The sequence below is a fragment of the Peromyscus californicus genome, unplaced genomic scaffold (genome assembly GCF_007827085.1).
Source record: "Peromyscus californicus insignis strain IS unplaced genomic scaffold, ASM782708v3 Scaffold_15__1_contigs__length_86483966, whole genome shotgun sequence".
In the NCBI taxonomy this organism is placed as follows: Eukaryota; Metazoa; Chordata; class Mammalia; order Rodentia; family Cricetidae; genus Peromyscus; species Peromyscus californicus.
The window spans coordinates 54,445,288-54,472,884 of NW_026294447.1; the positions used below are offsets into that span (position 1 = coordinate 54,445,288).

Below are 27,597 nucleotides of genomic sequence, written 5' to 3' on the forward strand. Positions count from 1 at the left end.
CTCATTCTGCTCTCTGAGATGATCTCTCTGACCCCATCTGTTGACCAGCACCCCTAGGTCATCAAACACTGTCCTTGAGTTTGTCTGCTTCCTGTTACTATCATAGATACCTGAGGGGCCCAGTTCAGAAAGAGATCTCCTGGGACTCATAATGCTGGAGGTTTTAATTCATGTCCAAGTGGCCTTGTTGCTTTTGGGTCTGTGCTGAGACAATACAATAGGAGGGAAAAGGGAAGAGATGGAAGGGGGAGATAGGGAGATAAAGAGGGGGAAATCCCAGAATCCCCTTTAAGGGCATATCTCCAACAACCCAAGACCTCCCACAATGCCTGGCCTCTTGCTTCAGTGCTAAGCTGGAGACCAAACCTCCAACATGCAGGGCCTTGAGGATGTTCTAGAAAGCACTACAGGCATCCTTTGAAAGCACGTGTCCTGAGCAATCTGATTCCATGACTACCTTTGGATCTGAACTACTCAGCTGTCAGTGTCTAGGACTAACATTTCTCCAGAGCTTCATACCTCGGGCTAGGGAGACAGCTTAGACGGCAAAACACCTGCCGAGCCAGAAGGAGGACCTGAGCTTGGATGTCCAGCACCAAAGCTAAGCATGTTGAACGTGGATCTGTGTGAAGCAGCGGGAGGGCAATGGGAAACAGGCAGATCTCTGGAGTTTGCCAGCCAGGCAGTCCAGCCAACCAGTGAGCTCTAGGTTCAATGAGAGACCCTGCCTCAAAAGAGATGGTGGAAAACAATACTAGACGACACTTCCACGTGCATGCATGGGTGTGCAAGCAGAATGCAGAATCTGGTCCTAGGTTATCACCTGGAAGGCCCCAGGGACCTTACACTGAGGAGTCATGTGACCTGGGAGGTGGTGGCCTCTGTACCAGGCTTTTTCTTCTGGGCCACCAACCAGCTCCTAAATCATGACACAGAAATTTGTTAGTTTTGGATGCTCGGCCTAGCTTAGGCTCATTTTGGGCTAGCTCTTTTAAATTAAATTAACCTGTTTCTCTTTATCTTCCATTTGCCTCAGCGCTTATTCCCTTCCTTACTTCTTTCTGGGTATCTTGCTTTCCCTGCTTCGCTGTGTCTGGCTGGCTGGCTAGCGACAGCCTGGCTTCTGGCCCCAGTGTGTCCCTTGTTCTCTCCTCCTTCTCCTCCTGTTCTTCCCTTCTCTTTTCTCTCGAGCCTAGATTTCTCCTCCTATCTGTTCTCTCTCCCCGCCAGCCAGCCTATCCTTTCTCTGCCTCGCTATTGGCTGTTCAGCTCCTTATTAGACCAATCAGGTGCCCTAGGCAGGCAAGGTGAAACAGATGAACATATCTTTACATAATTAAGCACACATCCTTACATCCTTAAACAAATGCAGCATAAACAAAAGTAACACATCTTTACATAGTTAAAATAATATTCTGCAGCATAAGCAAATATAACGTATCTTTGCCTAGTTAAAATAATATTCCACAACAGGCCTCAAATTGTTAGGCCTGATGTTGGGTTCAAATGCTGACCCGACACTCAGTAGCCACCCTAGGGAGATGGCTGCTCCTCTCTGAATGGCAGCTTCCCTGCAGGGCTGTCCTGGGGATTGAGTAGGAGCCAGTGAAGGAACCTGGGACATGACACACAGGAAAACAGGAGCAGCCTGGAAACCGTGTGGGTCACTGTCACCACTGTCATCATTGTCCCTGTGAGACAACAGGCCAGGGCTGCCCTGGGCTGGAGGACAAGCATCTTTCAATTATCTCTCTGTGTCACCATCACCGCTGGCCACCCACCCTGGCAGAACTGCAAACTCCCTGCCATTTCCTCTGAGTGCAATCAGCGCTTTAATTAAAATGACTTCATCAGCCTCTGCCCAAGGAGCAGCCAGCAAAGAAGGGAAAAGAGGCACAGCCCTGAGCAGACTCCGGTAGCGCCTCGGAACATATGCAGGTGTGGGTGGCATGGATGGTCTAGCTGGGAACTGTGCTGGCGAGCACTTTCTGTGGGTGGGGGAAGATAATAGAAGGCAGCATGGGCTTATGGGGAGACCAGACATTTCTGTGGATAAGCACCCCTTGCCCCAGCAGCTGAGGTTCCCAGTCTGCCTGGGACTCCACAGAGCAGCAGAAGGCTACATTCCCCCGGAGAGTGCAAAGTGAGCGTGGCTGGGTTGGAAATGGCTGGTCTGTCAACTTGGAAAATGGGGCCTTACCTGGGTTAGAACTTCTCAAATGGGTTCCCTCACCGAAGTCTCTACCTACTTTCCCCTCTGGCCATCATCCACACATCTGCAGTCCTCCAAGACCATGCAGCCTACCCAGACCCCTCCAGCCTTCCTGTACCCACATCTGTGTGTACCCACAGCCTTCCTATTCCCACTGTTTGCTTTGAGCTGTTTGAGCCAAGAATCTTCCTTAGAAGTGGTATACCAGGGAGCTGGAGAGAGGGCTCAGCGTCTGCTTTGCTGCACAAGGAGGTGAGTTTGGTCCCCAGTGCCCACGTGAAACAGCAAGGGGTGGAGGTGTGCACTGTGATCCCAGCCCAGGAAGTGGGAGCAAGTAGACCCCTGGGGCTTGCTGGCTGGTCAGTGTAGTGTACTCGGCAAGTTCCCGTCCAATAAGACACCGTGTTTCTTGTAAGCAACTCTCTGAGTTCCCGGCCAGCCTGGTCTACAGAGCAAGTTCCAGGACAGCCAGGGCTACACAGAGAAAGGTTGGGGGTGGGGGGTAACTTCTGTCCAAAAGAAGGTTGGCAGCCCCTGAGGAATGGCACCTGGGGAACAAAGGCTATTAGGGTCCAGCCTCTAATAGTCTTTTCCCAGGGTTCCAGAAGAGACTTGATGAGTGGCGAGAAATAATCTGAGGGAATGAGTCTAAGTGCACCAAGCTCTTTAGTCCATTCGCTTTCTTCTTCTGAGACAAAAGTCACCAGTGCTCTTGGGGAACAGGTCTACATAGCTTACAAGCAGTAACCCCCTTCTACAACACAATGCAAGACTTTCAAGGTCCCCACCAGAGCAATGATAGTCAGCGTCATTTGCTGCTCAAAAGGGGAGTGAGTAAAGGAGGTGGGGTCAGTTAAGGGCTGGAATCGGTTAATAAATCAGAAAGGGGTTTTATGTGCTCAAACTATATTCTTAGAAATGTTTAGGAGAAGCGTTAAAACTTTGCCATGAATGTGCAAAAAAACCACAATCTTAGAGGTGGTTAGGTAAAAGAGTCTATGAGTCACTAAAATAAAACTGCCTTTTTTTCTATGTCACCATTTTCTGGCAGGGCAGGGGAAGAGCACTGGATAGCTTGGTAGCTTGCATCACAGCTTGAAGCACCTGGTATGAAAAAACCCTTTAGTTCTAAGGGGAAGTCTAGGACTAGGAAGTCTAGGACTGTCACTTGGGCTGTGAGAGAAAGGGGGTACTGGGCTTAATTTTCACAAAAAGCAAAGCTATGTACCTAACATCGGCCTGGACTAGGTGGTGGCTCTGTATGGATGTTTACCTTAATTCAGGAGACCAGCAGGTGGTCTGGAAAGCTTATTTCGTCTGCCATTTGTCCTTGGATGCTTCTGGAACTGGCCCTGGCTTTGGATGCTTGCTAAAGAAGACAATTGCAGAAGGCAGACATCCGATTCTAATGCTAAAAAAAGAAGAAACAGAAAGCCTGGAAGCAGGAAGCCTTGCCTGAGGCTGTTACCCAAATACTTTAACTGTAAATGGCCAAGGAATGATCAATCCATACTGTTTAGAAGTTCTTAGGAAAAAGAATCAATTGGGGAAGCTATAATAGCACACATAAAATTCATAGCAGGAAACAGCTGATATATTAAAAATCCAAATAACACCAATACCCTTGAGCCTGGGCTTCCTCTGGAAAAATTCTTGACTCTTCCAGGTAATAGCTTTGCCATAGTCAGATGAGTTCCTACTTCATATTTCTGCAGCCTGTAACACCTGAGGTTGTCCTCTGACCTCTGCATGCACCCTTCCCCACCACAGAGAAGTGACATACGAAACACATAGATGATTTAGAATGTTCTAGACATGATATTTAAAAAGTCAAAAGAAGCAGATGCAATTAATTCAGTACTAGGCTTGGCTTAAGTTAGTATATCCAAAGTATTGCCAACTCTGCATGTGGTGTTTAGGACGTTAAATTTTTATACTTCATCTTCAAAGCCTGCCTGCGTTTTCCACTTCCCACCCTGGCTCGATGAGTTTCAAGGGCTATAGGCAGCTTCCATATTGGCCAGCACAGATCTGTACTGTGAGTTCATGGTTGGGCAGTGGCCATGCTTCCATCCAGCATGGTACAGTCAGACTGTGGTCTGGGAGAGGGTCCTCCTTGACCAGGGAGCCTGGCACAGTGCCTGGTGACCAGGGAGCTTGGTTCAGTGCCTGGTGACCAGGGAGCTTGTTTCAGTGCCTGGTGACCAGGGAGCTTGGTACAGTGCCTGGTGACCAGGGAGCCTGGCACAGTGCCTGGTGACCAGGGAGCTTGGTACAGTGCCTGGTGACCAGGGAGCCTGGCACAGTGCCTGGAACTTGATTGGAGGTTCATACTTACATAGGGGTGAATGAGTGATGCATGTGAGGGTCCCTCTGCTCCCATACTGAAGAGAGCTGCAAGAAGATGTCTCTAATTCTCTGGGTACAGCAAAGCTGGGGACCCCTGTTCCACATTCGCTCTGCTCTCCTGTGTTAGTTTCTTTTCTGGGACTGTGGTAAAACACCCTGACTGAAAACAGCTCCGGGAAGTAAGGGATTATTGTTGGTTACAGTTTCAGAGGGATAGAGTCCATCATGGCAGCAAAGATATGCTGGCGGCAGCCTGAGGCCAGCCTGGTATCCAGGAAGCAGGAAGATCACATTTCATCCATATACATGGGGGGGGCGGTTTGGCTAAGCTCATTATGAAACCTCAAAGACCACTCCTGGGTACATACTTCCTCCACCAAGGCTCCACCTCCTAGCGGTTCCAGAACCTCCCCCAAAAGCACCACCAAGTGGGGACCAGATGTTCAAACATGGGAGCCTATGAGGGACATTCTGCATTCAAATCACTGCATTTCCTGTGCTGTGGGGAACCCTTTAGTTGTCGGGGACAGACTAATCCACAGGTAAGCCACACCTGTCCATCTAGTCCCCCTTTATAAAAATCTGTCCTGATGTGTGCCTGGGCAAAGGACATAGGCAAGGCCATTGTGATGGTTAGAGGGCAGGGTTTTACCTCTTAAAGTCTCCTCATTCTTGCATCCATTCATTTACTCACTCATGAAACTCTCCCAGAATCCTCTGTTTAAGCCAGCTACCTCCTAGGTGCTGGTGAGTTTTATGAACTCAAGTTCCCAGTTGGGGGGTGGCACGGGAGTCCAAGCCTATGTGAAAAGTTCTACAGCAATACTTGCCTGATTAGTGCCTCATGATTGCAGAGAGGTTGGAATGCTACAGGTCAGGTGCCGAATTACCTTGGGCTACTTTTAGTCCCCATAATAGCCAATCGTTGCCCACTTCCGTGTGTGACCTGACATCCTGTGACTATTAGGTACATGTTTTTGGAATGTACAAACAGACCTCTTGTTTTGCGGGTTAGTGTGGAAGTGAAGATGCTGTCAGATACCATCTGAAGCCTATCGCCCAAAGTTTCCTGCCTTGCTGTCATCGGCCCACCCGATGTCACCGCCGTATTCAGTACATGTCTTGATCCATTGCTTTTGTTCAGTGACTATAGCTAGCTTGTATGGCTGCTTCCATGTGGGAACATGTATTCTAGGGACATAGTCACCCTATGACATTTGACCCAGCATGTAGGGTCTCTTGTCCCCTTTGAGGTGAGAGCTGTGTCCCATGTCACCAGTTTCATGATCAAATTAGAAGTGTCCTGCCCTCACTCAGCAGCCTCCACTGTGCTCCTTCCAGCAGAACATCTGTGAAAACCAGAAGAAACACGGGTGGGTGCGGGGATTCCTTGTAACACACTCACTCTCCACCTGCGTGCTCCAGCAGCGTGGGGCTGGCTAACCCTCCACTTCCTCAGTCCTCCACACTCAGATGAAAATGCTGAGGCCTAGAAAGGTTAAGCTGCTTCATGGTGCTGTCGCTGGCAAGTGGCAGAGCTAAGACACAATCCAATTCGATCCTCAGCCTCCCTGGGTGGTTTGAATGAGAAAGGCCTCCATAGGCTTATATCTTTGAATGCTTGGTCCCCAGTTGATGGAACTGTTTGGGAAGGATTAGGGGGTGTGGCCTTGTTGGAGGAGGTGTGTCACTGGGGACAGACTTTGAGATTTTTAAAAGCCCATGCCATTCCCAACTCTCTCTCTCTCTCTCTCTCTCTCTCTCTCTCTCTCTCTCTCTCTCTCTCCCTCTCTCCCTCTCTCCCTCCCTTTCCCTCCCTCTCTCTCTCTCTCTCTTCATCTCTCTTTCTCTCTCTCTCTCTCATGTATTTATGGACCGCTCTCTGCTACTGCTCTCCAGTGCCACCATGCCTGCCTGCCCTCTGCCATGCTCCCCCATCATGATGGCCATGGACTCACCCTCTGGAACTGTAAGCTCTAATAAACTCTTTCTTCAATACATTGCCTTGGTCATGGTGTCTCTTCACAGCTGTAGCTTTGGTCACACTTTCTCCTTTTAGGGACATAGTACTTAGAACATAGTAAAGGCTCAGAAAATCTAAACTGAGTGTGTGTGTGTGTGTGTGTGTGTGTGTGTGTGTGTGTGTGTGTGTGTATACATATGCCATGGCAAGTGGAGCAGAGGGCAACTTTCAGGAGTCAGTTCTCTCTGCCCACCAACTGGATCCCAGGCATCAAACTCAAGTCATCAGGCTTGGTGGCAGGCACCTTTACCCACTGAGCCCTCTCACTCCCCTGGTATTTGTTGAACTAAAGACAAAATGGAAGAGTGAATCCCCTACTTGACCATAATTAGAGTGTTTGCATTGGTTTGAATGAAATGCATGTTCTTTATAAGCAGAATCAGTTGTGAGAAGGCAAGGGCTTTGCTGTCATCTGCTCTGGATTCAAATCCCACCACTGCCCATGTGTGTCAAGGGACCTCAGTCTGTTTCCTGTGCTTTGTATGCACTGATGTACCGTGCAAGCATGGTAGCTCCTGCTAAACGGAGCTAGCCTGGGCTACAGTTTTTACCTGGGAGAGGTAGCCTCAAGAATCATCTGGGTCCAGATTGCTGAGTCTGGTCCCAGAGCACTAGGCATTTTAACAAGATCCCCTGCTGGCTCACATACTAGTGATCTCAGAGTCTCTTTTTCAAAAATACTGAGAGAGCCCCTGTAGGGAGGGTTTTAAACAAAGGTGTCTTGGAGAGAGAGCTGGCAGAGGAGGGAGTGCTGGGGCCAGGCCTTCAAGACAGCAGGATTTTCTCCTCCTTACCTCCATAATTACATGCTTTGTTCTTGTGTCTGTTCCAAGGATGGGTCCTGGGCCATGCCCCCAACCCCCATCCCCATCCCACCCTTTATGCTTCTTAAACTCAGTGGGACATTCATGAATTCTTAAAGTCTTTCAGTTAGAAAAAAAAATCCAGGCCTCCACCAGAGAGGGCTCTGCATGCCCCTGCAGTATCAGTGGTCAGGTCAGGCCCCTGCTGTGGTCTTCTGGCTGGCGCCTTTGAAAGAACACACTGTTCCTTGTCTCTGCATCCAGAGTTCTGGGCACACATGAATTATGCATGCAGGGCTTGGCTGGGCATGAGTACATCCTGACTGTCCCTGGAACCAAGGCATATGCCAGACCAAGTGGCCAGGACCCAGAGCTGGTGGTGGCCTTTGGCTTCTTGCCCTCATCAGCCCTGAGTGGCTAGGTGAGCCGCAGATCTGTCATTGGCCTTAGACTGGAGTGATCAACCCTCACCTGATCCCCAGGAACAAGCTGGAGGAAAAGCCACCACCAAGCTGCCAGCAGCTCCCGAGACACCAGCCAGCGCCATCTTCTCTGTGACTCTCATTACCCCCATGTCTGCAAGTCCCAGAGGCAGGAGTGACACCAGGCCCGAGACACAGGGTAGTAGACACAGTGGGCTGTGTTACAGAAGGGCAATGTAGAGACGCAAGGATTCACTTGCTGTTTAGGAGTGAAAAAGGCCATCTCATGTGAGGGGAAGATGGCCTCACTCCTTCTAGCTTATACACTGAAGCACAGTGATAAACAGACCAGGAAAGAGCTCGCCAGGGCCTTGCGTTCTTGCCAGCCCCTGGGAGAACCCGGGAGCCCTCACGACCCATGGCACATCACTTCTTCCAACAGGTAAGTCCGTCTCAGAGACAGAGAAATGCTAGGGGACAAATAAAATAAATTGATAAGACAGACACAAGCCAGTATGGTCCTGGAGGGCCTCCAATTAGAAGTAGGTGGGGGTTTTTTAATATTTAATTTTTTACTTTTTAATCTTTAATTATGTATATATGTATGTCAGAGTGTGTGAGTATGGGAAATGCACCTGAGTGCAGGTGTCTAAGGAAGCTAAAAGAGAGCATTGGATTCCCTAGAGCTGGGATCACAAGTGATTGTGAGAAACCCATATGTCGGTGTTGGGAATGGAACATGGGTCCTCTGCAAGAGCAGTAGGCATTCTTATCTACTAGGCCATCTCTTCTGCCACGAAGAGGTGGCTTTTGAAATAAAATCTGAACCACTCAGAGAAAGGTCCATAGCAGAAGGATCCACAGAGACTGTGTCCCTGAAGGAGGCCCACCAGCTGGTAGCCTCCTGGGAGAGAAACAAGGTCCTTGGGTGGCCCTCAACAAGACGTGGGCTGAGAATTGGGTGAGGGAGAGAGGAGACTGATGTTGGTTCCTGCACAATTCTCCCCCAAAACTATTTCTGGAGACTCAACAAATGAACTGTAGGAGGCACAGAGGTCCTTGTGCTCACAGATAAGAACTAGGGGAATCTGGACTGTTAGACAGGGAGGGTGCTGTCCTTCAAAGAAAGGGATATATAACCTATTATCCACCCAGAAGGCTAGGAGTAGAGGTGGTTAATTGCGCTATCTTTGTGGTGGGAGACTATACTAGATTCCCCCCTTCTGCTCCCTAGCCCCGGTTCTTTTTCTCAGGCAATCTACAGAACCCGTCTTTATGGGAGGCATCACATGTACTTTACAAAGAACTGCAATGTTGTCACATCTGATCTTTATTTAGCTCACTTTGTTCCTCAAGGAGATTTATGTATGTGTTATTGTGCACACGGGACTGAGTTCATTATCACCAGGAAAGTTTTAACCAAACTGTACTATATTTAAATAGGCCTAAAATCAACTACTGGGGGTCAGACTCCCAAAGTTTGAATCCACACCAGCTACTGAGTCATGTTGAGCCGAACTACCTTCTTGCCTCCTGTGGATTAGTTCTCTGCTGTCCATGGTAGTCTCAGAGACCCCTACAAGACACCTCTTCCTCTGAGCAGGCACAACCCCTTACCCAGCCACAGAAGAGGGGTGTGGCTGGCCCCTAAGCCCCTCTGCCCTTGTGAAATATAAATACAAAGAGGACCTCGATAGTGCCATCTTCTGATTCAGACAGAACCAGAGAGAAGGCAGAAACCAGAGCCTTGTGCTGGCCAGATTGGCAACCCGGGAGACATCACTGAGGAAACAGTTGACAGAGCTGGAGGTGACCTCCAAGGTTCATTTGACATGCCTGTGAGCATTCCTGACAGAGCATTTAGAGAGGACAGTGACCTTAGGGAAGAGAGTGATCCCCTAACATGTCACTCTGCCCAGGAGGGGGTTAAGGTGGAGGCCAGAAGCCAACGTTTAAGGAGAAATGCAGAATGAGCTTCGGAGTGGGTGCCACCTTAAACGCTGAGTCTCTTTAGTAGTGGCAGGACGGTCTTCATCACAAATGGCTCCAGCACAGTTGGATGTTGTTTTAGAAAAGAGAAAAAAACACCCAACCTTTAATTCAAAGCTCATATAAAAATAAAAATAGGTGACAATCCAAAGCACAAAGAGGAGGAAAGGTGGAATGTGCATCCTTTTAGATAGAATTCTAAAGACTCACTAGATTTTATTAAAGCTAAAAAAAAATGCCACAGACTGAGAAAATATTTGTGTGTGTCTGACATGAAACTTGTTTCCTGAATATGTAAAGAACACTAGCAACTCAATAACCAAGTGGGAAGTGATCCAAGCTTTCAAAAGTGAGTGAAAGATTTACACAGACCATTTGCAGAGGAAAAGAGACCCATGGCCCCTGAGCCCATGAACTCACACTCAGTATCATCTGTTGTCAGGGAAACACATATCTGAGACCTTAAGGAAATGCCACTTCACACCCAGTTGGATGGCTAAGTAAAGAGCAATGAAAGTATCAAGTGTTGGCAAAAAGTCAACTGAGACTCTCGTCTTCGGCTGAGGATGTAGAATGTGCAGAACAAACACAATGTCCTAGAGATTCAGACACCAGTGTTCATAGGAACTTGATTCACAACAGCCAAAGGCTTGCCAGAACGCCAGTGATTATCAACAGAACAGTGGCTGGGTAAGCTGTGGCTACCCATCATCTGTCAGAAGTTACTCTGCAGTAAAATGGAATTGTTGGTACACATGGTGTGAAAAGGAGAAAAATTCCTATCTGTGTGTTGAGGCTTGCCAACTTGACTAGGTAACAGCGGTCCATTTGAGTGACCAGAACTACACCTGCAGACTGACCTTCTGTGGACAACAGTGGAGTCCTCGAGTGTCCCAGGAAGTTGCCCTTTTCCTTCTTTACGGTGTGATGAACTAGCGCTTACCACTGAGACTTGATGAGCACTGGAAATGAACTCCGAATTAACCAGCCACCCCTGCCTTTTCTTCCAGAGGTGAATGGCCCACAGCCCAGGGACAAGGAGGGCAGATGAGCCTTGTCCAAGGACACGGGCCTGGACTTAAGTACTGACCACGGGGAGCTCAGGTTTGCAAAACAGAAATGAAAACAACTGGATTGACTCCACCCAGTCCCTCTTGTCCTCCTGGGCACAGTCAGGAGAAGTCTGGGTTTCTAGTGAGCAAGGTCAGGCCTGCAGGCTGAGGAGCCACTAAAGGCCCTGATCTATGGGACATACTGTAGAGGTAGCATTGCTCCAGGGCCACAGCCGTGGGAATGGGCGAAGGACATGTTCATACAACACCTCGGGCATGCATGTGTATAGCAGCTGTTTTCATAAGCATCAAAAAACAGAAACACCACAGATGTCCTCCGACAGATGTGTGGTTAAACTAACTGTGGTACATCAATCAAATAAAACACTACCCAGCAATAAAAAGGAACAAACTGTTGCCACCACAACATCCTGGATGAATCTCCTGGTAACCAGAGGGTTATTCGTCACGCTTCCATTTATAGAACTTTCCTGAAATGATATAATTACAGGCATGGAGAACAGATTACTGGGGAGGTCAAAAGCAATCACTGAAGCCTTGTTCATTTTAGGAGAAAATCTGGGTAGCCTGTAAATACCAGCAGATGGATGGTGGCATCAATCACCATCAATACAGATGCAGTGCTGAGTGAAATGGGGAGGTCAGGAAGAATACATTTCAGATGGATTCTATGTCCCCATAAAGGTTAAAGCAGGTAAACAATGTGGGGGGGGGGAGGGCTGCAAGAAGAGAACAGTGATTGTGACCATTGAGATGACAGGAGGCTAGGGCAATGGGACAGACAAGAAAGAGCTTTGGAGAGACGCCCTCAAGGTTAAAGGACACTGTTTGCTCTTTTCAATTATGAGCCTGAGTCTTTAATGGACAGGCCATCTCTCCAGCTCCATTTCTCCTTCTTGTTAGACTACAGAGGGTTATCATTGTTTAAATTGTACCCCACACACATTCACACATATGTGCACATGCACAAACTCATGCATGCACACACACATGCACATGCACGCATAAATTCACACACACACACATGCACATGCACACATGAATTCACACACACACACACACGCACATACACACACACACACACACACACACACACACACACACACACACACACACACCTCTGTGGGTATAAGACTTCATGGTGAAAGTGCGGAGAAGCAATGGGTGTGAAGGTTCTGGGTAGGCTGAGGAACTACCAGGCCACAGACCAGTGGTTCTCAACCTCTGGGTCAAGACCCCTTGGGGATCAAATGACCCTTTCACAGAGGTCACATATCAGATATCATGAATATAAGATACTTACCTTACGATTCATAACAGTAGCAAAATTACAGCTATGAAGTAGCAACAAAAATAATTTCATGGTTGGGCTGGGGGTCACCATAACATGAGGAAGTGCATTAAAGGACCACACAGCATTAGCAAGGTTGGGAACCACTGCCATAGAGGGATGAGACCCAGTAGGGTAGCTTTGGGCACTAAGACTGGAGGCAGGTACTTGGATTGTGTCTTAGTTAGGGTTTCTGTTGTGATGACCATGACCAAAAAGCAAGTTGGGGAGGAAAGGGCTTATTTGGCTTACACTTCAACATTGCTGTTCATCACTGAAGGAAGTCATACAGGAACTCAAACAGGGCAGGATTCCAGAGGCAGGAGCTGATGCAGAGGCCATGGAGGGGTGCTGCTTCCTGGCTTGCTTCCCCTGGCTTGCTCAGCCTGCTTCCTTATAGAACCCAGGACCACCAGCCCAGGGATGGCACCCCCCACAGTGGGCTGGGCCTTCCCCCTCCAACACTGATCACTAGTTGAGAAAATGCCCTATAACTGGATCTCATGGAGGCATTTCCACAAGAAGCTCCTTCCTCTCTGATGGCTCCAGTCTGTGTCAAGTTGACACACAAAACCAGTCAGTACAGATTGGAAGGGTACAGAAGTGATGGGGGCCAGAGGTGGAGAATGAAGAGGAGCTGAGCCTAAGAAGCAAGAGAGGACACAAAGCAGAAGAGGAGGGTGGGAGGTGAGAAGGGAGATAAAGAAAGGAGGGAGGAGAGAGAGACGTTGGCAGGGTGGACACCCCTCCCCCCAGAGAGCCCACTGGGCATCTCTGTGGCTCCCTGCTTTGCAGCTATGACACCTGTGTGGCTTGGGCCACCTTTCTGAGGTAAGACATCTTAACGGAGCCACAGGCACTGTCTGCAGGTTGTGTATGTCATCCTGGAAGGACATTCACTCCACGGTCTCCACTAAGAGACAGTGGTCGTGCTAGAGCTCACCCTGTGGTGACACATACCACATCTTATTAATTCCTAGGTTCTGTTTACTCCCGTTATACAAATGAGGATACCCAGGCTCAAACAAACACTGATTTACCCAAGCCACACAATACAGAAAAGCCAGACTCCCCGCTTTGTTCTGCCCAATTCAAGAGCCAAGCACTCCAGAGTGGGGGCACAGGGTTGCCACTGAAAGCCCGCGTCTATCTACTCCTGGTCACCCCGTCACTCGGCCAACCCCAGGAAGACTGGAGTCAAGTGTCCTAGGAAGGGCGCCAGCCACGCTGGATTTGGGCTGGAGGCTGGCTCACCAACCCAGCTGGCCCACCGCAGGCCTCAGTTTCCCCATTTGGCCAAGGCAGAGAGCGGATGGCGAGAAATCAGGGGTCCTGCTCGGCCCGCCCCCGGGGGTGGGGCTGGGAGTGGTCACGTGGAGGGGCGCCGCGCCCGGGGTCTCCCGCCCACTCGGCGTCGGGAGCCGGAGCCCGGAGCCGCCAGCGAGGACGCCGCCGCGAGGGCTGGAAAGGCGCCGCCACGCCGGGGCTGCTGAGGTCACGGTCACCGGGGCCTGAGGGCACCTGCTCGCTCTTCCGCCCGCTCCCTGAAAGCTGTGCGGGTGGCTGGACCCGCAGCGGCGACGCCGACCACAGCAGCAGCAGCAGCAGCAGCAGCAGCAGCAGCGAGGACTGGAGCGCGGGCAGCCCCAGCAGCAGCCACGCCAGCAGCGACACCATGGATCTGTCTTTTATGGCCGCGCAGGTAACCCGGAATCTTCCCCACGCTCCCCGGGTCTCCAAGTTTGCAGGACCCCAGCCTCGCTGTCCTCCTCGGTGCAGCTCTAGCGTCCGTGGCCAGGTCCTTTGTCCCGAGCCCGGCAGTCCCACCTGGTGCACGTACCCGGGGCCAGCAGCTTGGCTGTCCCGGGTGAAGTGGCCCGTGTCCCTCGCACACCGAAGGTGGAGTGGAGCTGTCTCCACTGAGCACCCCACTTCTGAGCAAGACAGCTCTGAGGAGCCTGGACAGCAGGAGTCGCCCCTCCCTGCCCAACCCCCACTCGCTGTTTGCGGTGGTGCCCCCGGGCTGGCAGAGGACAAGCTGAAAAGGAGCTGCCCTCCCCACTCTGGTTTTGCTTGGTGCTGGCACCTTGTCACTTGTTGGTGTCCTCGGGGCAACCCCCTTTCTCTCCACTGTGGGTGGGACTTTAGCCCCTACCGCTCAGGGAGGCAGTGGCAGGGCTTTGTGACAGAGATGGATGGTTTAATCCGTTTTTGCTTTGTGCCGGATTTGAGCAGGAGACCACTACCCTTTCCTCCACACAAAACAGGCTCCTCCTGGCAGACGTAAAGATGACCTTTTGGCGCTCTGCCTGGTCTCGGCGGCAGGAGAATGCCTTGGAGTTGTGATCTTAGGTGTTGATTCTCTTGAGCCAGAACAAAGACACACGCCCTTTTCTGGGGTTGTGTGTAGCCCTTGAGAAGACCCGGAGCTGACCATAGTGTGGCTACAGGGAGAGGCTACATCTGGCTGGACACAAGTCCCAGTCTACAAGTCAGACATTCCACCTTCTGTGGTTGTGTTGGGAGCGCAGGGACAGCGAAGCCAACCCTGTTGTCTCCTGGGTGTGTGCCCAGGGCCCCAGTCCCTGCTGCTTGTCTTCGGGAGTGACGTTTGAAGGGACACTTTGCTTTCTCCAAACTTCACCCGTGTGGTGGAAGTCTGTTTAAAATGTAACTTCAAAAGCCAGACTGGATGTAGAGGGTTGTTCCCAAATGGGAGCATCAAATGACACAAAGTCCCCAGGTTGGCTCTGGGTGATCAGGACCCAGAGTTGAGAATGGTTCAGTTAAGCAAATGAACCATAACCCTAACAATTCCTACAACCTGCCCTTCTTTGCTGATGACCCACCCCGTATTTTACCCGTATGTAAATAGGGTCATGTGGAAAACAGTCACTTCCACTGAAGATGGAAGTGTGTTTAGCTGAGCTGTAACTGCAGTGAGGAGAGAAACTCAAATCCTCTCTGCAGCCCACAGAAGCTGGTGTTTCCATGGTTACAAGATAAATTGATCGTTACTAACTAACCTTTGGGGCTGGCTAGAGCATCCACGGTTGCTATGGTGACTTGACAGTACAAACAGGGCTTTTCTGCACCTCTGGGCAGAGCCTGGGGGAGTCAGTTTGTTGTGGTGGTGGTGCGTCAGTGGGGTTTTGTTGTTTTTGTTTTTTTTATAATTCACATTTCACTTGGTCAGTTTGTTCGTGCCAACAGATGGCATTGATTACATGCTCAGCACCCTGCCAGCTGAAAGGAACAGAAATGTATTCACATGCACACCAATGGAAGACACACTAAGGTTTCTTGAGGACCTACTGTGTGTAAATGCTTGCAAGTCCTATTAGCCTGGAGTTCTATAGGTCGCATGCCAGATGTCAGGAATAATTTACCTAAGGGCAAGCAGTTCATGAGGGAGGAAGCTGGTTTTTTTAACTTAGACCCTAGGCTCTGCAGAGATTCTGGGGTTTCCCCCGTGTGACTTCACCCTAGGGACACATTCCAAGATGGTTTATCTGTCCCCTCCCTCTGGAGGTGCTGACACCATGGTGTCTCCTGCACAGCATGGCCTTGGTTGTGCTCAGTATTGCTTCCTGCCATAGATCTGTCTCACTGTCTCCATAGGATGAGAACTGCTACTTTTTGAAAAAATCTGAAGGACCTAGCAGTGTGTGGGGAGTGAGCACTCAGCCTCTGTACACCTCTGTATGTGTCTGTGTGTGCATGTGTGAGTGTGTGTACGCGTGCATACACACGTGCGTACACATGCGTTTGTGTGTCTGTGTCTGTGTGTGTCAGTCCCTGCTTCCTGTCCCCAGTTTTGTCTGGCAGTGAGCACCTGCAGAGATATGATGGAACTCCATTTACTTCTTCAGTACCTTTGTCATAGACCCTGTCAAGCACTAGGACAGGAGAGCTGAGAGACAGAGTTGGATGGGACCTAGATCCTTTCTCTGGGTGCTTACAGGTCAGACCAGGACCCAGCATGAGAAATAGATCAAGTACTGGGCCCAGCATGGAACTAGCACACAGTAGTTCTTCAACAAGGTTGGATGAGGGTGAGATGAGATGTGTGCTCATGAAAAGACACTCAGATGAACAGAGAGCGAATGCAAGATGTCACATGTGTATCCCATCACCAGGACTTTGAGAAGGAGGCAGTGGACATGTTAGGATGACGGGCAGATGGTCCCGAACAAGCCTGGGAATGAGCCTTCTCGAGAAAGCAGCGTGGAGGTAGTGGGACCTGTGACATATTCAAAGCCCTTTAGAGAGCTAGAGGGCAGGAGGTACAGTGGGTCTGAGAGCGAGAGGTCAGAACCAGGCTACGGAAGGTGTTGATTGGCAGGGAAGGTGTTGATTGGCAGGTGAGAAGTCGGGGCTGAATCAGAGAGCACTGGGAGCCGTTGTGTTCTCCAGCACAGAAATGGTATATATGCCTGGGGAAAGAAACCCTCTTCCCCCATGGGGAATGGAAGCTGGAGGAATGGGCGGAGTCAGGAGTGTGTTCACTGATGAAGGGAATGAGACCAGATCCTACTCCAGACCTGGGCTTCCTGCCTTCAAGTGCAGCCAATACTCAACAGGATTCCTTTCAGTATCTTAACATGATTCAGAGCATATAAACCTTTGGAAGAGTTTGGGACTGCAAAAAATAAGTGTGGAGATGGCACCCCATCAGCTGTGCAGTGTGGACATGTTACCCTGATGCAGGGGTATGCCCTTCATGCTCCGTAGGAGGCTGAGAGAGCATAGGAGAGGCTCAGCCTCAAAGGTTTAAGGTAGAGCCCCAGGACGGCAGCCTGGGGCACCTGGCCACCTTGGGAATATCCACACAGTCCCTTATGATCCCTGGATCCTGGAAGCTTTGGAGATTGTGGACGTGTGGGACATCCATATCTCTGTAGCCAGAGGTGACCAGATGGGCAGGGCCACCAAGACTCCAGGGCTCAGGAGAGAGGGAGGGTCACAGGTCTCTAAGATTGAGCCCAGATCCTTGCACTCAAAGATGGCTACCACCCACTCTTTCTCCTCGGGAGCCCCATTCTGCTTTCCTTCCCTTCAAACCTGGGCCACCATAGTGACTTTCAAGACCCAGAACATGTTGGTGACACCTAGGAACTTCTGAGACTGAGTCCTGAGAAGCAACCTGGGACCGGTGTACATCTACTGTAGGGGAAGCCAGTGTCATGCAGGAGACGTGATATTGCTGCGACCTTTGCGCTAGAGGAGGGATTCTGCTGTGCGCACTGGCGCTCATTCCCACAGCGTTTGTGACGGGGATCACACCTTCCCGTACACTTTGGATCAAGCATGTAGGAAATGTCAGCCATGCTTCTTCTATCTTGGACTGTCTCTAAAGTGACTAGTGTCTGTCTGGTATTAGTCAATTTTTCCTGACCTTAGGGTCCTCCTGGGGGCTTTAGAAGTTCCATTACCCTTGCCTCCAGTCCCACCCCAGTACCCCTATCACAGTAGTACTTCCAGTGTCCATCAAAACAGAGGCCTGGAATACACACTCAGCCAGCAGCGTCGCCTCCCTGCCCTTGCTTGAAGCATGTCCTCGACTCTGTGGCCAGCCTTAGGTCATAAAAAGACATGGGGCCATGGAAATTACCAAACACAATACTGATGTCACAGCTTAAAATGTTTAAGCCAAGAACTTGCTCCAAATCTGAGAGCCCCCCTCCTGTAGATTCTGCCTGTCACAGAGGCTGATGGGTAATTCCGTTCTTCCCATTGTTCAGACTGGGAGGAAACAGATAGCCTGGGGGCACAGCTACCTCCTCCACAAACAGGGGAGTGGAGCCCCCAGAAGTGGTGGTACAATGAACCCTTCTAGAATCCGCCTCAGGGAATCCCTCATTTTCTCAGATATACAAAACCTTAGGTTTTATGCCCGTGTTTTAAGCAAGTCCTTAAATGAGCAGAAAGCCAGTTCAAACTAGAATTTCTTCTCCTATACCTCTGAAGCCAGAAGTCCACACACAGGTGTCCACCTGTCCCGATCACTGAAGGCCTGGAAAGAGGCTTGCCAATGGAGCATCCGGGTGTCCCCTGCCACCATCGGTACCCCTTGACCTCTAGATGTTCACCCCGGCCTCCGCTCCTGTGACTACATGGCACCTCCCCGTTTGTGCTGGGTCCTCATATGGGCCCCAGCCTGGTGGGCTGAGGGCCACCCTAGAACCTTACCTTAATCCCGTCTGCACATAGACAGAGGCTCTCTTTGCAACTAAGAAAGCTGCTGGACTTCAGTATCCTTGCGGGGACACAACCCAACTGACAATGGGGTCTGGAGACCCCCACCTTAGCGAGTCAGTGAGCAGACTCCTCTCCTAATCGCAAGTTCTTCAGCTTTGAAATGTTGACAAAACACTGCTCATTTTGTTCACTGGACAGGGATTTCCGGTGTGTCAAGACCACAGGGGATTGGAGGGTGTGGCCCCAGACCCCTGGGAGCCCACCAGGAGCACCTTTGATAGAGCTTGACTGGAAGGCTGTGTAGCTGTCGTACACACACAGGGGTGAGGGGCGGAGGAACCAGCATGCCATGGTCAACATCGTCTTTAACACGGTGTGTCCTTTCCAGTGGGGATTGCTATGCGCCTGGCAGTGGGTTAGAGCAGAGGGACCGGTGACGAAGGACTAAAAGATAGGCTAGGGAGCCTGGGGCCAGTTGGGTGGCCTCGTGGAGTGGAACAGAGTGGTTGAGGGGTTGTGGTATCCTGAAGAGTAGGGGCCTCATCTGCAGGTGTGACAGACACTGGCCCCCATGCTGTAGTTCTTACTGGTACCAGGCATACACACAGGCCTGGGGCAGTGGTGCTTGTGTGTTTTAGAGAAAAGTGGAAATGGTGATATTTGCATGCAGACTCACTCTCTCTCTCTCTCTCTCTCTCTCTCTCTCTCTCTCTCTCTCTCTCTCTCTCGTGTGTGTGTGTGTGTGTGTGTGTGTGTGTGTGTGTGTGTGTGTGTGTGTGTAAATGTGGAAGGGTCAGCTGTCAATGGTGGGTGCTTTCCCCAATTGCTTTCTACCTTAGCTTTGAATACAAGGTCTTTCACTGAACCTAGGGTTCACCAGTTCACTAAGGGGACTGGTGTCTAGTGAGCCTCAGGGATCCTTTTGTCTCTAACCCCCTCCCCTCGCCCCAGCACTGGACTGCTAGTGTCTGACACTGTGCCTGGCTTTTTATGTGGGTTCTGGGTCTCGAACTCAGGTCCTTGTGCTTGCTGTGTGAGCCCTTCACCTCCTGCACCATCTCCCCAGCCTCCAGATTAGATTTTTAGATGCTAACAATTAATTAGAAATCTGTACCATACTGACCAGCCGCAGCGTGGGCTGCTTGGTTACTGTTGATTCTTTGGGTTGTTAAGAAATCAGGAGTTGTCTAAACGGCTCGGTTTCGTGGGACAAATTCAAGAAGGACTCTGCTCGGTAGTTTGTATCTGCTGCAGTGGCCTCCATGCAGCATCTAGGCTCCAACTCATGGCTTCTTCACAGGTATTTCTGTCGCCTCCCCACATGGCCACTCTCTGTATGATGCTCCCCTTTACACGATTCGCTCTTAGCAGCTTGGGCCTCCCAGCACAGAGTCCTCAGTCTGCCCACTCCCTGTGGAGCACTGGTTCCCCTAACATGGGAGTTCAGGGGTCCCAGGTGGAGGCTTCAGGCTCCTAGGATCTAGCCTCAGATGTCCTACAGTGTCTGAACACTACATCCTCCTGGTTGAGAAAGCTCTGAGGCAATCTAGATGCAGAGGAGTGGACCAGCCCACCATTATCCATGTGGGTTGATCTGCATATCCAGGAGGGTGGGAAGGCATGGACCATGGCATCCTTGGAGATTGGTGACTGCATTGAACCACACAGGACAGGAGTGTGGGCGGGGTTCGTCCCGGAGCTCCAGTGGGTTTTCAAAGCCTTGTATCTCACCAAGCGTAGGAGAGAGGACAAGTACTCTGATCTAGGTGGTGATTATGTTAGGTGAGACATGTGCATATTTGACCATTTCAGACCTGACAACTTTTATGACGTGACCTCACGGCAGAGGAGTCTGAGAAGGCTTTCTGTGTCTGGGGAGATGAGATTACCCCTCATCTTCCTTCAGCCCACCCCTCGGAACTTGGCAGGTGGGAAGGCACCTGGAACAGGGTTCTAACCCTGGCCTGTTTCTGGGAGACATCACAAGGTCTAACCACTACTGGCATATTTCCCTCCTGCCCGTTTTGCCTTTTCTCACCTCCAGGGCCGTAGGAGACTCACAGTAAATTTGCTTTTTATTTTTATTTTTATTTTTTCACAAAGAGGGAGAACCACAGAAGACTTTAGTCGTATGGGTCACATGACTCTATTTTCTCTTTAGAACAGAGGTCTTTTTGTATTGTACAAAGGAGCCTATGCGATCATTCCAACAGATCTGTAAGAAATTAGCAGACATTTCTTGTCCAGAGAAACACCACTGCTCAAAAAAAAAATAGACCCCTGGGGAGCCAGGCAATCTGCTATTTAGCCCATTGACGGGGCGGGTGGAGGGGTGTCTCTGCAGGTGTCAGAAACAAACTGAGAATAAAAACTCGCTTTGGATTGACTTCATCAACCTGGATCATACCTGAGGGAGTCTGACGCCAGGCGGTTCATTGTCAGCATATCTTTTAAAAGATTTATTTATTTATTATGTATACAGTGTTCTGCCTGCACACCAGAAGAGGACAACAGATCTTATTACTGATGGTTGTGAGCCATCATGTGGTTCCTGGGAATTCAACTCAGGACCTCTGGAAGAACAGCCTGTGCTCTTAACCTCTGAGCCTTCTCTCCAGCCCAGCATATTTTTCTTAATAAATTGTTTCTTTATTCTACCTTTTTGACAGTACTGGAGATGAAACCTAGGACCACATGTATGCTTAGCAAGAGCTCTACTGTTGAGCTACGCTCCGGCCCCATTGTCAGCATATTTAAAACACAATTTGGGGGAAAGTTTCCAGGCAACAATCATTCCAATTCCAAGTGCCCAATAAATCTTAAAGCGCAGCTACACAGAAACTCCTTGGCAGAGTACATGTGAACCTGCGGGTGGGATCTATAGCTAAAAGACCTAGAATCTAGTGTGGTCTCTGACTAGGATAGCATAGAAGTCAGCAGGCCATAAAAATACATGTGATGTTACCCTACAGATGGATTCTAGTAACAGGGAGCTAAAGCTGAAGGTCTAGGGAAGGAGAATCTGGGTTATACATTCTGGGGGATTTGGAAGGAGAGTCTGGGTTACACATTTTGGGGGATTTGGGTGTGGTCTGCCTCAACAGATAGCAAAAAGGTCACCACCAGGTCGTTAACTATATCCACTTCAGCCTTCTGGATGGAACCAGTCAACTCCTCCTTTGAGGAGAGGCCCTGAGTGTTTAACATACCTGATTCCCTAGTGCTCTGTTGGCACAAGAACTTCTGTGCCAACCACAGCCCACGTTTTCTTAAAGCAAGAATTATCATGAAAGTACTAATTATCTATTATCTCAGATGGTTCTAGCCAGAGGGCCTGTCTTCTTCAAATTCTCACTGGAAAGACCTAGTTAGTACATGGACGTTCTCCTCAGGCCTCAGAAGAGGCTGTGATTCTTCGGGAATGTAATGAACAATTAACAAAGGCATCAACATCACAGACACTTTCCTAGATCAAATTTCTAGGTAGTATTTTAAAACCTAGGACTTCCTGGAGCCCAGAGAACAGGTATGGGGGTGCGCATCTCCAGGTAAATGCTGGTTATATAACAGTTTCCACTGCTCTGCCTTGCTTTTGGGTCAAACTGCAACTTCTGTCACAAGAGTTGGAGACCCATACATGCACCTTCCCTGCCCATTCTGTCTCCCTGGGATGTGTGTGTATGTTATACACCATACTACATTATTGTGTGTATGTTATACACCATACTACATTATTGTGTGTGTGTTATACACCATAATACATTATTGTGTGTATGTTATAAACCATACTACATTATTGTGTATATGTTATAAATTATAATACATTATTGTGTGTATGTTATAAACCATACTATATTATTGTGTGTATGTTGTAAACCATACTACATTATTGTGTGTATGTTATAAACCATACTACATTATTGTGTATATGTTATAAATTATAATACATTATTGTGTGTATGTTATAAACCATACTACATTAGTGTGTGTATGTTATAAGCCATACTACATTAGTGTGTATGTCATAAACCATAATACATTAGTGTGTGTATGTTATAAACCATACTACATTATTGTGTGTATGTTGTAAACCATAATACATCATTATGATCTTTGCCGAAAGTCAGTTCTCTTTCATTTATTAAGTAATAAGGGGAAATCTTATTTCCCCCATGCATTAGTAACCACTCTGTCTCTCTCTCATTTGTGTGGTCTCGTTTCTTTGGGGCATCATTTCCTTTCCGCCTGGAAGGGCTTTGACATGTCTAGTGTTGCTGAATTGCTGGATGGATCCTTTCAGCTTTTGTAGGTCTGGACAGTCTAAGTTGGTGGTTCGGTTAAAAATACGGCTTCCACTCCTCGCTTGTGTTGTTTCCAGAGAAAATCCTCTGCTATCTCTGTTTTGTTCCTCTAAGTACAGTGTCTCCTTTCCCCTCTGGCTGCTTTTAAGATTTTATCCTTCTCTCTGATTTTGAGCAGTGTGGTGAAGCTGTACCTTTGTGCAGTTCTGTTCATGTTTCTAGTGTTTGGCATTTCCAAATGCGTGTGCAGGAAGCTGGAGAGGTGGTTCAGCAGTTAAGAGTGTGTGTTGCTCTTCCAGGGCACCCCAGTTTGGTTCCTAGCACCCACATCTGGCTACTCATAACTCCCCATAATTCCAGATCTGATGCTTCCTTCTGGCCTCTGTGGGTACTGCAATCATATGTGCGTATACCACATGTATGTGCATATACCAGCCCACATACATGTACACATCATCAAAAATAAAATAAGTCTGAAAAAATGCATGTGTGGGTTATAGTTTCGTCATATTTGTAAACTTTTCTGGCATTAATTCTTTGTGGATTTTTTTTCTGTTCCTTCTTCTTGCCTTTCATGCTCTTTCTGACTGCATTAGGTGGCCTCAAACTGTCTCACGGTCCGTTGTTCTTGTACTCCTCTGTTCTTTTTCTCGCTGTTTCTTTTGAGTAGCTGTCATGGACGCCTCTTCAGGATCACCACCATTTTCTTCCGCCATTTTTACACGAGTGGCAAGCCCATCCGGAGTATTACTATTCCGGAGGTTGTGGGTGTTGTCTCTAGACACTTAAACTTGTGTCTTTTGAAAATTAACTTGTGTTTTCTTAACATGTTTGGTGCTTGCTTAAGCCTCTTAAAAACCAAGTGAAGCACAGGCGTAAGGCCTGTTTTAAATGTCCTCTCACACTAATTCTTAGTCTTTGGGATGTGTCTGGGTGATGCCCTCACCTCCTAGCTTGGGTTGCATCTCCTTGTCTGTCTGGTCATTCTTGGTCAGATGTCAAACACTATGAACTTTCTCTCCCTCTCCCTCTCCCTCTCCCTCCCTTCCCTCTCTCTCCCTCTTTCTTTCTTTTTTAAGGCAGGGTTTTTCTGTGTAGTCCTGGATGTCCTGGAACTCATTCTAAAGACCACACTGGCCTTGAACTCTGACATCCACCTGCCTCTGCCTCCCCTAGTGCTGGGATTAAAGGTGAACGCCACCACACCTGGCTAAGCACTGTGCATTTCACTTCATTGCATGATAGGTATTTCTGTATTCTCTAAATATTCTTCATCGTTATTCTGGATGAAGACCACTCATTTGGGAGCAGCTTGGACTCTTCAGGGATTTATGATTGGCTAAGCATTACAAATGCCATATTTATCTGACGGTAACTATTGCGGCTGTAGCGAGGTGGGGCCCATTCTCCCTGCTGCCCTGTGAATTATGTGATCCCCAAAGTGACCGATGGGAAGAAACAGGAGTGGTGGTTTTGAGTGGGCGCCAGGCACTGCTCACTGCCATCCCTTTGGTTGACTCTGTCTCAGCAGCGCATGCATATCCATGACTCACCAGCGGCAGTCTGTGGGGACTGTGAGCGCCCTCTGCAGGCCTCCAGGGTTCACTATGCTCTCTCCGTACTCAAGCCGTACTTACTGGCTTGACATTAAAGTCCTGAAAACTATTTTCATATACTGATCTTGTTTTTTTCCAGTTGAGTGAGTGAATTCGGTCCTAATGACTCCATCTGGGCTGGAAGCAGAATTTCTTAAGCCTGTGTTTTTAGCGTCCGTATTTCTACCCCTCTTTTCTCCCATTGTAGTAAAGAGATGTACACTGGATCCATTCTGGAACCTTGGACATGAACTTCTCTTTCTAAAGGCAGTACAACTCAAGAGCTCAGATTACTACGCTGGACGCAAGGGTCTGATGCTCGAGTTAAACCCTTGTGCAGACTGCCTGCCTTGGCCGTTTGGGTTCTTCTGTGTATGTGTCCCGTGACAAGACATTCCAGAAGAGGCTGAGGGAGCTGTTGCCTGGTCCGCATGTTGAGGCTGTACCAGGAAGCCAGGAGAGGTGCATCCCAGTGACAGAGCTGGGTGTACATCTGCTTTGGGAGGGGTGATTTCCATGTTAGTGGGGCCAGACTGTCCTAAAACTTGCAATCCTCCTGCCTCCACATTCCAAATGGGGAGATTATAAGCATTCACCACCATACCCAGATAAACCTGGGTTTCTTTAGGCTTCGGTCTCAACATCAGGACCAGAGGAAGCCCCTTGGAAAGAAGAGGGCAAAGGAGGGGAGCAGATGCTATAGACTGAGCGTGGCTGCCTCTCACTCAGCCTGTCCCCTGCAGGTCCCACGAGGAAACCCCATCTGTAGCCTCAACCCGCAGCTCTGGAAGCTGATTAGAAATGCATTAAGACCAGGCTTCTGTGCCAAGGGAGGCCTGCGAGGTGACTAATGTGTTCTCTCGTCCTCCACCCTCCGCTGTTCGCCCTGCCACAGCCACAGCGGCACCACTTTAGCGGCTGCCTGACTTCCTGCCCTTCCTTCTCCCTCCTGTGGAAGTTCATCTGGCCCTGCTGTGCCAATCAGTCAGCATGGCAAGCCATGAGCCAGGCAGATGGGCAGGCGGGAGAGTGATGAGGAGCCAGGACCAGCTTCTCTAGCCCTCATCCCTTTTGCTGTCACTCACCCCCATCTCAGAGCACAAGTGACATAAAAAACGTCATCAGGGAGGCAGGAACCCCCCTCAGGTGGAAGAAGCAGGGACAGATAACAGAGATGGCACCCCCAAAGGACAAGTCACCCCCAAAGGGCAATCTAGTGAGTACACCCATATGAGAAACACACACACACACACACACACACACACACACACACACACACACACATACACACATACACACACACAGGCTCAAAGGCTTTAAGATGGTACCCAGAGTCATGCAGGCAGGGAAAGAGCTAAGCTATGGCTTTTTAAAAAAGAAGAGTAACAGCTGGTTGATTGCAGAGTGCTGGAAGGACATCCAAGGCTCAGATACCTGTGTTACTCTGTCACGATCCTCTTCAGGTCCAGACTATGTGGGCAGAATGGACCGTGGCCAAGGGAGTTGTCAAGGCTCAGATGGACTGGGGTCAAAACTGGAAGGAAGGGACACCACGTCCTTCCACACAGCCCTCCTCCCTCCTGCACCCCACAGTTCTGTCCAGTCCTCAGTCTGAGCCACCCTGCTTGATGCTCCCTGACAGCAAAGACCTTCATTTCATATGTACCACACTCGCTGTGCCCCAGCCCAGGGCCAGACCCAGTAAATATTTAATGAATGAAATAAGGTCCGCACAGAGGTCAATAAAAGCAGAGTGCTAAGAAGCAGGCCACATCCCCGTGAACCTAGAAGGCCAGCGCTCCCTACCGGCACAAAGTGTCCCGCTCTGTCCCTCAAACCCCGCCCTCCTAGTCCCGTGGGCCCCCTGCAGTGTGCCCACCTTGTGCTAGGTCCTGGCACATTTGGCTTTCCGTTTAACCTTTCGTTAGAACCTCTGATGCACCGGGTGGTGTACACCTGGGGTGCTTCTCAGCTTATTGAGGAGAAAAGAGCCGGAAGGGTGGAGACGCCTGCCCTGGGGCCATGCAGCACACAGGCTCTGGGGATGCAGTTGAAGAAAGGGCTCACCCTCAGAACCTCCATACTTGTCTGTCAGGATGGTCACTCAAGTGCACCGTGACCAACAATCACAGCTCACTCAGGACTGGAGAATTTCAGGATGTGCCAGCTAAAGTGGGATGCTCTGCCGCCTGCAGAGGCCGTCTGGGGCTTTGGGAGGCCTCAGGGAAGACAGCCCTGCTGCCCCAGAGTTCCATGCCCTGAGCTTGTTCCCCCGTGTTCCCTTCACCAGTGAGAGGAAAAGGCTGGAGCTGTTTGCTGAGTTGGTACATCCCCACCTACCTCATTAATCTTGTAAATGTCTGGCAGTTGACCAGTATGGGCTGAGGACTGTTCTAGGCACTCCGTAATGGCTTTATGCCCTGAGACTTGGTTACCTTTTGCGAGATATGGCCAAGGATGAGTGCCATCCACTCAGCCCTGTAATCCAGCAACATGTAGAAAGAGATCCAGTCAATGTGTTGACTTTGGCCAATTCTGTCAAGAAAGCAGCAGAGGGTAAGCGTGACCCTGACACATCACGGTCCCAGGAGGCCGATGCCTCCAGTCGGGCTGCACACGGCATGAATCAGGCTCCTCTTCCCCTGCACCCCTCCACATGTCACCTCCCTTCACAGCCCTAGGACACCCCAATCCCAGACAAGCCCCAACAGCCATAGGTGGCTTCACAGAGAGGAAAATGTCACTGACTCCTCTCTCTTCATCCTGTCTCCCAGTGTAAGGGAGCACAGCTGTAGGAACACCCCCAGGCGGGCCACACAGCTCACCGCATTGGTCCCCAACAGTAATGGTGAGGGAGGGTGGAAGAAGTGATGTGTCTAATGAGAGTCACACAGGGAACATGTCAGATGACTTGAGCCAAACCCCCACAGAGCAAATGCAGTGTTTTCCGGTTCCACACATATCTGCCTCCCTCCGTGAGACCCTCAGGTCAGTGAGCAAACATCAGTACCTCTCTAACCCCGGGGGCCTGGCACCTTGAACATGGAGTTAGAAACCTGGGCGTGAATTCTAACAAGCCATTTCATCATCGTAGAGTGCTGGTCAAATCTCCCGTCCGGAATCAGTTCTTAGGTCATGAAGGACGAGTAGGCCCACTGTGTCTGTATCTCCAGTGACGGGGGACTCACTACCTCTCAAAGCAGTGACTTCAGCCGTGCTGGTCCTTCTGCTGTGCTGACAGGAAGTCCCTGAGTCGCTCACTCTGTGCACGTCCCCACCGCGCAGTGAGGGGATTTGTG

At 49.7% G+C, this 27,597-nt stretch overlaps 1 protein-coding gene across 1 annotated transcript in view; it reads left to right on the forward strand.

Annotated features, from left to right (window-relative positions):
• The first annotated feature begins 13,265 nt into the window (after positions 1 to 13,265).
• Positions 13,266 to 27,597, forward strand: part of CUNH14orf132 (chromosome unknown C14orf132 homolog) — a 38,647-nt gene continuing 24,315 nt past the window's right edge. The window contains exon 1 of the mRNA XM_052738889.1: positions 13,266 to 13,903. Coding sequence (XP_052594849.1) covers positions 13,514 to 13,903 — 390 coding nt within the window. The 5' untranslated portion in view covers positions 13,266 to 13,513. The remainder of the gene's footprint in view (positions 13,904 to 27,597) is intronic.